The 16,058-nt window shown below is 38.6% G+C and overlaps 1 protein-coding gene across 1 annotated transcript in view; it reads left to right on the top strand.

The window, feature by feature from the left end:
* Window positions 1-16,058, top strand: part of MYO16 (myosin XVI) — a 561,325-nt gene that overhangs the window by 279,482 nt on the left and 265,785 nt on the right. Inside the window, exons 17-19 of the mRNA XM_023553192.2 lie at window positions 1,274-1,391; window positions 2,369-2,440; window positions 5,070-5,211. Coding sequence (XP_023408960.2) covers window positions 1,274-1,391; window positions 2,369-2,440; window positions 5,070-5,211 — 332 coding nt within the window. The remainder of the gene's footprint in view (window positions 1-1,273; window positions 1,392-2,368; window positions 2,441-5,069; window positions 5,212-16,058) is intronic.

Here is a 16,058-nt window from a genome sequence, read left to right as displayed (position 1 = left end):
GATAGCATTGGCATTACACTAAGTATTTATTGCTTCAGGGAAGCATGTTTTAAATGAAAGCTATTTTGTGATTTTTTTCATTCTTGCCACAAAATGACTGCCCCGAACCAAGTTTGACGCCTGACTTCTTTCTTTAAGCAGATTCTGAGATATTCTTTCAGCAAACATTCTCTTACTTCCTGCTACCTTCTGTTCAAAGATAGCTCCTGCCAACATCCTTTTTTCTTTTTACCGAGTTTTCCTTAAAATACCTTAAGAACCAACTACCATTTTGTTTCTCTAGGCATAGATGCTGGCATTAGGTCTCCCTTAGTTTTTTCAGAAAAGAAAAAAAAAAATCCTAACAGTCATCAGTTTATCTCACAAAAGAGAGAACTAAGAGGTGAACTTCATGATATATGTTCAGCCAGGGGCGGATTAGGCAGTGTGCACTGGCTTGCACTGAGCAAAGTACTTACTCAGGGGCTTGATTGTGTTTCCTTGCTAATCTGTGATGAGCAGTTTCACCTGTGTTCCACCACGTCTTTGATGAAGCAGGGGACAGGTGAGCTTGCAGAGTCGTGGGAAGGCAGGATTGGGCCTATGTGTACCTCGCTTATTGGGTAATCTCGCTCTGGACCAAACCAAACCAAACCTGTTGCCATCGAGTGGATTCCAACTCATAGCGACCCTATAGGACAGAGTAGAACGGCCCCATAGAGTTTCCAGGGAGCACCTGGTGGATTCGAACTGCTGACCTTTTGGTTAGCAGCCATAGCACTCAACCACTACGCCACCAGGGTTTCCGGCCTCATCACCAGCGTTTCTAGCCTAGACAGCTACTGCAAATTCTGATTGGACTCCCTTGACAGTTCCACCTCAGTCTGAGAGGAAACGGGTGAAGTCTGATCTTACAGGTGACATCCAGCCAGTCACGTATGGTTTGCATCGTCATTAGTTTTGCATGATGACAGTTGTGTAGAAACTGTTAACTTGTATGGGAATATCACTTCCTTGCTCTCCTTTGTTTAAGGAGCAGGAACACTGATTTCGAAGAACTGTGCATAGAATTATGAAATTTTAGAGTTGGAATCGACTCGATGGCAATGGGTTTTTTTTGGTTTTGAATATTGTTCAGAGATCGATGGTTCTCTTATCAAATATCCAGGCTCCGAAAAAGTCACAGCTTGTGGACCTGTCCTACTGTCTTCACCTACTTTTATGTAAAGGATTTATCCTTTCTATCTTTCTTCTAAGCAATTCTGTCTATTCTCTCTGTTCGTAAAATGTGTAGGAGGTGGAGAATCTGTTTGTGATCCTAGCAGCCATACTGCACATTGGAGACATTCGGTTCACTGCTCTGACAGACGCTGACTCAGCATTTGTGTCTGACCTCCAGGTCCTGGAACAAGGTCAGTGGAACCAGACCTTCTGACATGAACCTCAAGGATGTGCAGTTTGTAAAACTGCCAGTAGATGGAGACATACTACAGAAAAGTCAGATGGGCTAAACCGTCCTCTGGGGAGAGATCAAGGAGGGGGAAAAAAAAAACAAAAAGAGAACACCTGTATCCAGTTTGTTCTTCTTATAAATATGAGAATAAAGAAGATGTTTCATTTACCGTATCATATTGTAAACCACATTGACAGTATCGGTTTATCAACATATAAAAAAAAAACATATACTTGGGTTTATTTAAATTATTCTAAATGTGCCCCACCCCATCCCTGCAACCCAGTATATTTTGGGGGACACATTATTAACAAAACATTTCGAACAAAATACAGTTACCCCTCATCAAAGATCTTGCCAAAAATCTCTCTTTCCTTTGACGTTTCCTTGTTAGCCCCTCCCAGATTTCTTCAAAATTCCTTAAAACCACAAACTGTCAATAAACGTTATCTCTACCTGATATCAAAGAAATCTAACCACGAATTGAGAGAAACATTTTGTACAAGGACAAAGAAGAAAAGAACTGTTGTGATTGAATCCAAAGACCTATAAGAGCTCATTAATGTTTTGATTACTGTAAGCTGTTTCTCTAGTTGAATCTGACAATTATATTAAAAAAAAAAAAAAACTGCTGGTGAGTCGATTCTGGCTCGTAGCAACCCCATAGCACAGAGTAGAACTGCCCCGTAGGGTTTCCAGGTTGCCACTGGTGAATTTGAACTGCCGGCCTTTCAGTTAGCAGCCGAGCTCTTAACCACTGTGCCACCAGGGCTGTTTGACAATTGTAACCCAGAACTCGTAGTGGTAGTTTATTTTTCTTTAATACATACATTTTCTAATGCACCTATGTAAAAGTTATAAATTATAATCACTAAGCACAACGTTCTTGCTGTCAAAAAGTATGCTAACTTTACGTTTTCAATTCTGTAATTTTAGTAGCTGGGATGTTACAAGTATCAACAGATGAGTTGGCGTCTGCTTTAACAACTGATATTCAATATTTTAAAGGTAAGTTTTTCTGTACTCTGATTTTCACCTTTGTGGAACTTGTGATCGCCTCTGAAATATGGAAATGAAATACAACTTTGCCCATTGAAATTATTTCTATGAATTGAATGTTAAATGTTAAATGAGAAAAACCTCATAAGCCCGCTTGATATGACCGTATGTTGTAAACTATGTCCTTGAGAAATCATTTTGATAAACTGGTCACTTTCATCTGTCATTTTAGAGAAAGAGTCTTCAATCCAAGAGAATTAGTTCAGTTGGAGGTTGGTTCCATTGGTATGTGTGGTTCCACGCTTCCCTCATTAGTAAGGAACCAACCTTCTCCCTCTACCTCATTGATCCTAGTCACAGCTGGGATTTCGGAAATTTTTGACATAATGGGCCTTGTGCCAAATGCTGTACATGTTATAATTTTTACTTCTCACAAATCACTATGAAAACCAAACCAAAACCAAACCTGTTGACATCCAGTTGTTTCTAACACATAGGACAGAGTAGAACTGCCCCATAGAGCTTCCAAGGAGCGGCAGGTGGATTCGACGTGCTGACCTTTTGGTTCGCAGCCAAACTCTTAACCACTGTCCCTATGAACTGGGCATAATTATTTGCATTTTAACAGAATGAGGAAGCTAAGATTCAAAGAGTTTAAATAAACTGTGAATATCAAGTCATTGGTGAATGGCGTGCTTGGAATTAGAATCTAATGCTACCTGATTCCCAAGCTCACATGCTTATCACTGGCTATATGCTTCTCTACTCAGTGGGCAAGGAGAATGTTTCTCCTACATGTTCATCAAGTATTCATCACAAATCATTGCCGTACCACCTTTCTGTTTATCATAACTTTGAGGTCTTACCATACAGCCAACCATTTTTTCTCTAAATCAGTCACCACCACTCTTACCATCTGTCCCTGCTGGACTCACCTATGTGTGCTTATACATTCTACCTCATCCCTACTCTCATAATTCCCTTTCTGGGGTTCCTAAGTTAATGAATCTCTTCATTATCTACTCATTTGCCCAAGAGTCATTCTTAATACCTCTTCTATTAGTAGGTCAGACACACACCAGTTCTACTCCATAAGTATCTCTCAAACCTACTACCGTCTCTTCATTTCAATAGTCATTGCTTAACCATTCGTTCCCTGGACCATAGCAAGAGCCCCCTGGATAGTCTTCTCTCTGGTCTTACCCGTTTTGCCTTCCTTTCACACTGCTTCAGGAATGATCTTTCTGAATTGCTAATTTAATTTTTATCCCTGGATATCAGTCTTTCAAAGATATTCCATTCCTTTAGAGTGAAGCTCATCACGTTATGATGGCATAGTATGTCCTTTAGTTGCCCCCGGGTGGAGCAAACAGTTAAGCACTCGGCTGCTACCTAAAAGGTTGGTGGTCTGAACCCACCCAGAGATGTCTCCAAAGACCGGCCTGGCAATCTGCTTCCAAAAAGTCACAGCCATGAAAACCCTATGGAGCAGTTCTGCTCTGTACACCTAGGGTCTCTTATGAGTCAGAATTGACGTGTCAGCAACTAACGGAGACAGTATGTCCTTTATTATCTGAGCCACACGTAATGTTTAGGTTTCCTCTGTAGCCGTTTCTCCACCAGCAGCCTTGTGTCTAACCATACCGAGCTTCATGAAGTTCTCCAAATATATTATTTTCTCGTGCCTTTTCTGAGAAAATTTTAACTCACCGTCAATATGAATAACTTAATATATGCTGAACCTCCTGCTTAGACTGTCCCTTGCGCCCTTACTGGCGCACAATATTGATGTGTTTATGACCCATTAGAACCTCTCAGTCGTCTTGAGTCTAGGGACTTGATTCTTCTATAAGCCTGTTTTAACTGATGCATTATGTTGATCCACCTTGATGGACTTGTAGCTCCCTCACTCATCTTTACTTTCTTGTTTTGACCTCAGCTGCTCTCAGAAGCCATTCTTCTTCCTCGACCCGATTGACAATGGACTCCATTTTCATGTCACGCAGTCGTTATCCTACCACTTGATTCCTGGCTCAGACTGAGATGCAGTGGTTAGCCAGTTTAGCCAAGGCCTCACTCATATCTAGGCTCCCGTTCTCTCTCAAAATTCTTACTGCGATACACCCAATTCTAAACCATCCTCATTTTTTTTTCTTGGTTTCTTCTCTCAAGGTTCTTATCACTCAAGATCTCAATTACCATCTCTTTGAGAATGACATGAGAAGTTCCACCTCTGGGCCCAATCTTGATTCCAACCTCCAACCCACATTTTGGTCATTAGATGACCAACCACTTTTCTAAATGATTTCCAGTTTTTCAATATTCAAACCAGTCAATTGTTATCAGAAAACTTGCTAAGAGTTTACCAAGCTGAGAGGAAATTAAACAACTTACATAGAAGTAAAGGCTATGGTCAACATTTGTAACAAATTAGAGTGTAACATATATGATACTTTTTCTAGGGGAATATTTTTACATGAAGATGGACAGAAAAATTCACATTTGTTAGGATCATACTAAAATTATTTTTTACATCATTTGAGAGTATGGGCATGTGTGAAAAATAAATAGTTTTATTTGCTTCTAAATGAGGGGAACTTTTAATCTGATACCTCTTCTTCTTTCTCTGCTATTTTAGGAGATATGATCATACGGCGACATACTATAGAGATTGCTGAATTTTACCGGGATCTCTTGGCCAAGTCCTTGTACAGTCGTTTGTTTAGCTTTTTGGTGAATACCATGAATGGTTACCTTCAACGTCAAGATGAGCAAAGCAGGTAGGAAATGTTTGGATGCTGGCCCCTGTGGTAATCCTTGTCAGAGCCAACTTAAAAGTTCAGTTCTTAAAGATACTTCATAATGCAGTGTGAGCCATAAATTAAGCTATCATTAAAACATTTGCTTTTAACAGGTGATTTTATTTGAAGGGCTTATTCAGTTATTCTTTAGGAACTTAAGCCTCATTCCAATACCAGACACACAACTGATGAATGAGTCAAATCATTTTTCATGTGTAAATACGCAAACATAGTCTCCCTGGACTGAAGGTATGCATGGCTATCTGTACACTAAGAGACATCAAAAATGTATAAAACTGCAGACAGTCCAAGAATATCTAAAGTACTCAAATTTGATGAGTGTCCTGTGTTTCGTCCTGAACTTTTTTGATGATGTATTTCAGATCAGTATTACTTCCTCTTGTTTTTTTCACTCATTTTGTGGATTATTTGACAAAGGATTGCTGTGGTAATCAGTTTGGCTCATTGCCTTAATGGTCTTTAAGCAGTAGCTTTTCAGGGTGTTTGATCATCTAGGAGTTATAGATCTCCATGGCATTTTGTCAATGGAAAACTTTGTTAACATCCTTGACACTAAGAATGACCTTGGAGCAGACCACTGAAAGGAAAATTGTATCCAGAAGCCTTCACACATATGCTCGCCTTTGAATAAAAGCTTTTCAGAATTTCTTTGATATCCATAAAGATTTTTCATCGAATTCCTGAAAATTGCTGCCATTGGAGGTTTCCTGGAAAACATTAAAACTAACTAGCATGAATTCTTAAATAAATGTAGACATCTCAGAAGATTTCAAGGGCAAAAGGGACGTTAAAATTCTCATTAAAATGTCCATATATAAAATCCCATTGCGTATTGATCAGCATATTCAATATACTCTCTGATTTGAGCGTAGGTATGAAATTTTCTATATTTAAGCAGAAATACCTTACTGTGTGGGATACTGAGGACTCTTGACTTTGTGATTATTTCTTGTATCAATTAATTTTTTGATTTTCCTGTAGGTATGAATATGATTCACAAAATGGTACTAATATGCTAAGCCTACCAGATTAACCTTGTATAAAATTATTGGTAGCTCTGCTGAAATTGACATTGGAAAAAATAATATATAAACTCAGATGCAACATATAAGTTTTTAAAAAATTTTCATTTGGGATTTAAGTCTTACAAAGTCCTTAAGTTTATACAATTGGAAATACTTATATGTGGTCTATATTTATTTATTAATAAATAAAACTATAAATATAAAAAATATATAAATATAAATAAGGTATTATAAATATAAACCTTGGAAAACAAGTTAGTTTCTTTTCAGTGGGTTATCTAGGTCAATAATTAAATTTATAAGAATTACAAGATGGTAGCCTTATGTTTTAAAATTATTTATTAAGCAAATGGATGAGAACTTGGATTGTTATTGTTGTTGTTAGGTGCCGTCAAGTTGGTTCTGACTCATAGCGACTCTGTGCACAACAGAATGAAACACTGCCTGGTCCTGCAACATCCTTAGAATCTTTGTTATGCTTGAGCTCATTGTTGCAGCCACTGTGTCAATCCACCTCGTTGAGGGTCTTCCTCTCTTCCGCTGACCCTGTACTCTGCCAAGCATGATGTCCTTCTCCAGGGACTGATCCCTCCTGACAACATGTCCAAAGTATGTAAGACGCAGTCTCGCCATCCTTGCCTCTAAGGAGCACTCTGGCCGCACTTCTTCTAAAACAAATTTGTTCGTTCTTTTGGCAGTCCATGGTGTATTCGACATTCTTCGCCAACACCACAATTCAAAGGCATCAACTCTTCTTCCGTCTTCCTTATTCATTGTCCAGCTTTCACATGCATAAGATGCGATTGAAAATACCATGGCTTGGGTCAGGCTCACCTTAGCCTTCAGGGTGACATCTTTGCTCTTCAACACTTTGAAGAGGTCCTTTGAAGCAGATTTGCCCAATGCATGGATTAGTGGGAAATTAAAATTGAATTAATATAAATTCAACTTGTAAGACATGGTATTCTCATTGTAGTCATAGCTCTCACTCCCCCCTCCGCCCCCATTTCTCCCATAGATCACCCAAACAGGAATTTAGATTCCCAAATAATGCTGGGAAAGGTTATATTTGCAGTATTCCTGACTCACTGAAATTCACAGAAAGCTTATAGCTTTTCCAGATTTACAGACCAATTTCTGAAGTCACAGAAAGGTCTCAAAAATCTGGACAACCTTAGAATGGGCTTTTTGTTGTTTAGTGACCCCCATTTTTTTTATTTGAGCTTGTAAAATTATATCAGAAAAGATTATTTTTTAAAATAAAAATCCCTGTGGTTAAAGTCAGCAAACAACTGTGATGTTGATGGAATAGGAATATCCTTTACACTAAACTTTTCTGCAAATTTTGCTGGAGAGAATAAATATAGATAAGATACGGTCTAACCGTTTACAAAGGGAAGACAAGTGAAGTGGAAGCTGGTGAAATGTTTGCATTTTGAATGCTGGGTTCATTACCCAGACTAGAGCAGAATCAATAAAATAGCGATAATATTAATAAAGACATTGAATGTGAAAAAATTCTAATTTCTATGCCTACATTTCAAATAGAGTTGTTTCTACATGAAAACCCTGAGGTGAGTGTATGTGAAGCTGATGATTAGTTCACGATGATGAGCAGAAGTCACCGTGTTTGTCTTGACCCTAATTAAGTTAGTAGGATTAACGTGCTGACATCTACATGGCTGTTGCCTGTTCTGGTCTTGACGCTTGTGTGGCTATCCAAGTGAGAACTGCAAGCTGGAGGACCAAGTGGGGAAGAGCTGCTCTTTGTTCAAAGGCTTCTCTTAATGGTCAGAGGGTTTAAAAAGTTGAAACGCACTAAAACTTCATTTATCTTGCTCAGATTGAAAAGGATTTGCTCCAAGGAGATGAAAAGGAACAATGATAATAATGTCTTAAATATGTTTAAAACTTTATTGTTCACAAACTATGGGCATATAATTTATCTCCTGAAGAAAGCCCAAAACCAAACCCAGTGCCACTGAGTCGATTCCGACTCATAGCGACCCTATAGGACAGAGTAGAATTGCCGCATAGAGTTTCCAAGGAGCACCTGGTGGATTCGAACTGCCGACTCTTTGGTTAGCAGCCATAGTGCTTAACCACTATGCCACCAGGGTTCCATCTTCTGAAGAAACCCTGTTAAATAGCTAAAAAGTGGCCCATTTCATTGTTGAAGAAACAAAGACTAGGAGATTATGTAACTCGGACCACGGCAGGTTTCCTCAGTTCCCCTTTCTATGCTCTTACATTCCCCAAACCAGAGTTTTATTATTTTAACCATTTTGTTTCAAGAGGCATTTTTCCTAAAATATAAATTTCTGACTTCTAAAATAATCTCGTGTATCATTCAACCTTGTATGCAAATATCATCACCATATAACTCATTATTATAATCTACTGTAATTCGGGCATCATTGTGCTCTTTTTGACATTATTTGATCTCATGGCACACTGACAGATTGTCAGCTGACACGTAGCAGTGCTTTTGGTGTGTGTTCCCTAATGATTTCTCCACCTCTAGATAGATAGATAGGGTCTCTATAGGGTCGCCATGATGGAATCAACTCAACAGCAATGAATTGGTTGGTTGGTAGATGGATGGATGGAGGGAGGGAGAGAGGAAGGAAGGAAAGTAGGAAGGTAAGTAGGTAGGTAGGTAGGTAGGCAGGTGCCATCAAAGTCTGCTCCAACTCATGGTGACCCGAGGTTCAGTAGAACAAATTGTCGCTCGGTCTGAAATCAACCACACAATAGCCAGCATGTTCGAGCCCATCATTGTAGCCGCTGTGCCAGTCCCCCTCATGGAGTGTCTCCCTCGCCGTTGCCGGCCCTCTACTTCACCAAACTTGATGTCCTCATCCAGCGATTTATCCCTCCTGATGATATGTCTAAAGCAAGGAAGATGGGCAATAGTCCGTAGGTTTTTCATTGGCTAATTTTCGGAATTAGATTATCAGGCTTTTCTTTCTAATCTGTCTTAGTCTGGAAGCTCTGCTGAAATCTGTCCTCCATGGGTGACTCTGACGGTATTTGAAATACCGAGGGAACACCTTCCAGTATCAAAGCAACGTGCAAGCTGCCACAGTGTGACAAAGTGACAGACGGGTGTCCTCAACTCTGGTTTTCTGCTTTGAACTTCCTGCAGTTTTGGAAATCCACATGTTCAAGTGTGCTTAATGTTATCATGGTCTTGTAGGAGGATTACCTAACAGCACCCATTTTTATTTCTGATGCTGTGTCAGTTGAGAATTAAGACAACACAATAATGTGCATGGGACTTAAAATATCAACTTGATGAGTGAAACAGCAGACACTGGAGGACACAGCTCATATTTTGAGCAAACTGCTTCTGATTACTGTACCCCAGAGGTAGATGGAACTGCCCACATGGTCCCAGTTGGCACTGAAATGGGCAAACACCTACAGATCAGAGGTCACAAGCTCTTTGAGGGCGTAGGAGAAGACAGGGCTGAGCTAGTCTTGTTCATTCCTTCCAAACTCTCCAGTCAAGAGAGTTACAGCTAATGGAGCTTCCTCGTCTTGAAGCATGGAGAGATTAACTAGTAAGCAAGGAACACACGGGCTTACAGTGAGCAAGGTACGCCAAGGCTTAATTGTGCTTGCTTACTCATCTGCAGTGAACAACTTCACATGAGTTTCATCAAATCTTGGATGAGATTGTCAACTCTTTTGTGTCAAAGCACCTTTCTATTGCTCTAAGATGTATTTCTTCTCAGGTTTTAACCACTGCAATTTAGATCATCACCTTAAGGACAAGCCTTGTGATATAAAAAAGATTCTGTGTAGGTTTTCCTTAGTGTCTCTACTTTCTTATGGTATTATTTTGCCTTTCCAGTTTCTTAATATTTGGTAACTATTTTTTGATGTAATATTGAATGTAGTATTCAAAATGGAAAAGTTTCCTCTTACGTATTTGCTGATCTATGTAATAGTATTTAACTTAATAGATTTTAATAAATACTATTAAGTATTTGTTAAACCTGTTATTGAATTTCTTTGGGTCAAGGGTAGAGAGGGATTGGAAATGGGATGGTGCATTGAGGAGCTGTAGACATTTCAATCCTTTGCTTTTCATATTTGTTAAATAAAGGACAGGATCTAAACTGTATTTCACTTTTATAAAAGTTATTGCCCACGTGATTCTGAAACGAGGTAAATGTTTGGAGATTCTTATTCAAGTGTAATGAATAATAACTTTTTTTAAAAAATTATAAATTTTTGAAACTCCTCAAATTAGACCTGTTTTTAATTCGACACCTATATTCTCAAGATAGAATTATCAATACTAACTTTAAATTTTTGATTTTTCTTAACCTGGAGCCTTCATCAGAGTTTTGGTGCAGACTTGATGGTTGTAGAGACCCATGCACACATAGAGGCTTGAGCAGGCACAGGGGAGGTATAAACTGTGGAAGACTTGGAAGATTTCTTCGGGCACCAAAATCTATTGATAATTTCAGATCGTTTCAGTCATGAGTTCTGAATACGGTGCTTTTGTATATTGGAATACTCGAGAAATATAATTTGTGGAACATTTCCCTTTTTTACTGTAAAAAAAAAAAAACCCTAAGAATAATACGTAGACTGAAAGGTAGAAATACATGAGGTTTAAGAAGTCACCTATTCCACCACCAAACCAAACCCACCACCGTGAACTCAACTCTGACTCATAGCTACCCTATAGGAGAGGGTAGACCTGCCTGAAAGGGTTTCCGAGGCTGTAAATCTTGAAGGAAGCAGACTGCCACATCTTTCTCCTGTGGAGCACCTGGTGGGTTTGAACCACTGACCTTTGGTTTAGCGGCCAAGTGCTTTAACCGCTGTACCACAGGGACATACTGATAACCCATTAGATAAGTATTAAAAATACCTATTATTATTATTTTTTATTTATTTCTTAAACTATCCATTCATTCCTTCACTTATTTATTTATGTGCACATGACCTGAAACCCATGTGTTTGGGCAGTACGTTTGGCATGTAAATACAGTATAGTAAATAGAGTTTCAAACATACACATGAAGATATTTTTGTTTCTCACTAAGCCTTCAGTTTCTTATATTCTCATTTATAACATTATATACTATGTTACTCAAACTAATCATACTTATTTTAAAATTTTATGATTAATTACATTCAGCTTCAATGAGTTTCTTATTTATCCACCTGGTTGCAAGACCTTCAGTTGGTTTCCAAGGTTATTAGAAGGTTAAATGAGAAGATGCACATGAAGCCACTAGCTTTGTACTTGACACAATGGATATAGTTGCTATAAAAATAATAATGGTTGCTGTGGCTGTTAAAAAGGACTTCTTAGTTTATCTAGGGGAGAAGAAGGGTTGTAAAAAATGCAGAATGACCACATGTTAGAATCCAAGGTATAGTACAGTCCCTTCCATTTAGAATTAAAATCAAGTATTTTGACTCAGTGACCCTGTTTGTTTTAAGAGAGCAGAAAATAAAGGAAATATTTTGCTCTTCAAAAATAGAAATGCTCCTTCTCACTTAACACCACTAGGAAGTGTAGGGGTATTTTTATATGTTTTGCTCAGCTTTGCTTTGTCCTAAGCGATAATAATGGATTTGCATTGGCCAATTCCTGTGCTCACTTGACATATTTGCAGTGTGCTTGACTAGGCTCCAGAGAACAATTTGGGGTCTTTGGCTATTGCAAAAAATAAGGTCTGTAAGAGTTAGAAACAGTGTATTCCCCAAACAGTGTGGGCTGCTTGAGGAAACATAGCACAGAAGGACACTAGGCTTTAACACTGGACAGGTGATAAAGCCATGCACTAGCTAAGGTACTGGACTCATGAGGTAGACGAGGCATTGGATGACTACAAATTTAGGTAAACAGTGGAAATAGAGACCCTGTGGGGCATCAGAGAGCAGGTCGGAAAATGAGGTGAAAGAAGGATGAAGGCTGAAGTGATAATCTCTTTTATTGGTAGGCATGGAGGTGACCATCCCAAGAACTGTCAAGAATTTTGCCCTTGGATCCATTTGTTGAGGCTAATTATGGAGATAGGAAAGAAGGCTGTTGAAGAAAGAACATCAGTTGTGAATTTTCTCAAACTATAAAACCCCCCTCCCACCAAGTGTGACTGTAATATGAGTTTAAATTACAGAAGAAAATGTTAAGAAAATATGATACCAGTGAGAAAGGGAAAATATTTTAAAGAGAGGTTGAATTTCTTTCTTTAAAAATTTTTTGTTTTTTATTCACACATAAACTCCTTTATTTAATTCCTGAAATAATCACATTTTTTTTTTATTGGCACTCACCCAGCTTCTAAATCCACATACTTTGACCATTAGGGAAAATGACTTTGTAAGTCAGTATGGAATGTTCTGTAGGTTCAGAAAGATTTTCATCAGCACATTTACCAGATGACCTGGTGTTCTCCAATAGCCTGATTGAGGTGATTTGTAAAAGTTGACCGTGTTAACAATGGGAAGCAGCTTCCAGGCAAGTCACAACTGACTCACTCTGATATTAGACAAAAAGAACACATCCAGTATGGATGAAAATTTAGGACCCTCTCAGTGTATCCGGTGAGTATAATCATCCTTGGCACCTGACAACACTTAAGAGACTGTTAGCCTCTAAATGAACGTAGAGTATCTACACTAATAAGATTGTAACAAGGAATTTAGTGTTCATCTTCAGAAAAGTTGTGCTCCTTCATTAGGTGAGTTGTGCTATGCTTTGTTAATTAGAGGGTACAAATATTTCATATACCCCCTCCACCACTGCCGTCAAGTCAATTCCAACTCATAGTGACCCTAAAAGATAGAGTAGAATTGCTCAATAGGGTTTCCAAGGAGTGCCTGGTGGATTCAAACTGCCAGCCCTTTAGTTAGCCGCTGTAGCTCTTAACCACTACGCTGCCAGGGTTTCCATATTTCATATAGGGAAAAATCATTATAGCCTTGAAGAGTGTTGCTGGCTGGTTTAAAAAAGCAACCTCACATTAGCACTTTGCACAATCTGTTCTTGGTCTGATGGTCTTCTTACTGAGTGACATAGAGGTCTGATCTTTACCTTGGTACTCTGGAATGAAAAAAAGGTGAGTTCAGTGGGTTAAGTGAATATGTGCCTTACATTGTCCTCAGCAATTCCACTCCTTAGTTGTGTTCTACTAAGAATTCAGGTTGTATGCCATTGGTTTTGAGTATGTATTGGTGTGTATACATGTGTTTTGTTGAATTTACCAGGATTGTGAGTGTTAAGAAAATAGCTTTGCTGCTTTATATTGAAGTGATGGTCAAATTACCTGTGATTTCCATGGGTTTCCAACTGATACAACTAGGTAGCACTTTATTTGTGTACGCAGTGTTATTTCTCAATCTTTTTTATTTTCTGTTGCACTTTAGGTGTAAGTTTACAGAGCAAATTGTTTTGTACATAAAGTGCTCCGTGACGTTGGTTTCGTTCCCCCACAATGTGTCAGCACTCTCCCCATTTCCATCCTGGGTTCCCCATTTCCTTTCCTCTGGATTTTCTACCCCTTCCTGCCTTCTCACCTTTGCTTTCAGGCAAATATTGTCCCTTTGATCTTGTGTAATTGATTGTTCTAAGGAACACGTTCCCTTCGGGTGTTACTTTTTTTTTTTTGCGGACCTGTCTATTTGGCTGAAAGGTGATCTCTGGGAATGGATTCAGTTCCAGGTTAGAAGGGTATCTTTATATCTCATTCCTTTTTAGGTCAAAGTCCATTTTGAGTAGCCAGTGAATGGTATAAACATACATACACACAAACACAGCTTTGCTTTTAATTTGTGGGATTACCCAAATTACCCATGCACCCAAACTAATAACTTCTGAATTTGTTGATTAGAAAATTAATAAATTCTGAATTACTATTGCCACTTGGTACAGAGTCTTCTGGAAGTTCTTGAGGGTTTTTAAGTCAGTGGTTTTGTGTGTGTGTGTGTGTGATTATTTCGTTGTTGATTTTTTTTTAAGAATTCTCTTTTTAAATTTTAGATAAAATCTATGTTTTTTTTTAAGTACACTGAGATACTTCCTAATAGGTGAGTAACATTATTTTAAAAACACTATTATGACAGTAAACATGTTAATCTATTTTGTAAGATTCTTTTTAGTAGAGGCTAGGTTTCTGACTGTAACCAGCTATTTGTCAAGGACCTCTGGCATGAGCAACAGATTGTCAGTAACTTCATTCATAAAATGCTCGGGGGGTGGGGGGGGTCTGAAAATGGAGCTACTGAGAGAACATGGCTCTGCTGTACTGCAGTCAAGCCATTCAAAATACAGTTTATACTTACACTATTTTGACAGATCACTAATAAGGATTTTACCTGGCTTGGCAGTTCTCAAATTTCATCTAATAGGTTCTCTGCTTCCCATTTATAACCAGGGGGACCTTGCTATTAGTTTTGCTGCAAAGGTTGCCCATCTTTAACTATGTGTCTTAGTCATCTAGTGCTACTATATCAGAATTTCCACAAGTGGATGGCTTTAACAAAGAGAAATTTATTCTCTTACTGTCTAGTAGGCTACAAGTCCAAATTCAGCACATCAGCTCCAGGGGAAGGCTTTCTCTCTCTGTCGGCTCTGGAAGAAGGTCCCTATCATTTGTCTTCCCTTGGTCTGGGAGCATCTCAGCTCAGGAACCTCAGGCCCAAAAGACGTGCTCTGCTCCCAGCACTGCTTTCTTGGTGGTATAAGGTCCTCCATGTCTCTCTGCTCACTTCTCTCTCTCTTTTATATCTCAAAAGAGATTGGCTTAAGACACTACCTAATCTTGTAGACCTCATCAGTGTGATTGCCGCTAATCCATTTTATTACATCATAGTGATAGGATTCAAAACATATAGGAAAATCACATCAGAAGATAAAGCGGTAGAAAATCGTACAATTATACAAGGGAATCATGACCTAACCAAGTTGACAGATATTTTGGGGGTTCACAGTTCAATCCATGACACTATGAAATCCTTGTTATGCTTACTAAGAACAGTAGCAATGAGGAAGCATCAATGTGCTTTCAGATTTGGTATACTATTCTTTTTTTTAATCGAAGTATAATCAATATTGAACAATGCATTGTGTATCTGGTCTCTAGGAATTCATAGAGACTCACAGTACTGTTGCAGTTTGCCAGAGATTTACAATCTCATATTTCACAGGATCCATAAGTCTAAAATTCAAATCAAGATTTTTCTGTGTATGTGTGTGGCGTGTGATTAATTTGTTGTTGAATTGTTTAATCAAGACATTATTTTTAATGCCAGATGCAACTTAAGACTATTTTAAAGAACTGAAATGAGGCCAGAATTGTAATAAGTTGTTTTTATAAAACCATATATATATATATACACACACACACACACATATATATGCTTTTATAAATTTTGAAGTTTAATACCCTAAGGGCGGCAACGATTAGGAGCATCCCAGTTATCAGAATTGCCTATTACTGGGATTTGACAATCTCAAAAGCACAGAAATGATGAATTACCTGCCTCCTGTGCTTCCTTGTGGAAACCCTGGTGGCATAGTGGTTAAGAGCTACGACTGCTGACAGGTCGGCAGTTCGAATCCACTAGGCAGTCCTTGGAAACTCTGTGGGGCAGTTTTGCTCTATCCTATAGGGTCTCTATGAGTTGGAATGACTCAGTGGCAATGGGTTTGGTTTTTTGTTCTGGTGCTTCCTTAAGTATGTGGAAACCCTGGTGGCATAGTGGTTAAGAGCTATAGCTTCTAACTAAAAGGTCAGCAGTTAGAAT

Source organism: Loxodonta africana, chromosome 23 (genome assembly GCF_030014295.1).
Source record: "Loxodonta africana isolate mLoxAfr1 chromosome 23, mLoxAfr1.hap2, whole genome shotgun sequence".
NCBI classification, from domain to species: Eukaryota; Metazoa; Chordata; class Mammalia; order Proboscidea; family Elephantidae; genus Loxodonta; species Loxodonta africana.
The sequence above is the reverse complement of the archived record's forward strand: the minus strand, read 5'-3'. Positions and strand labels throughout refer to the sequence as shown.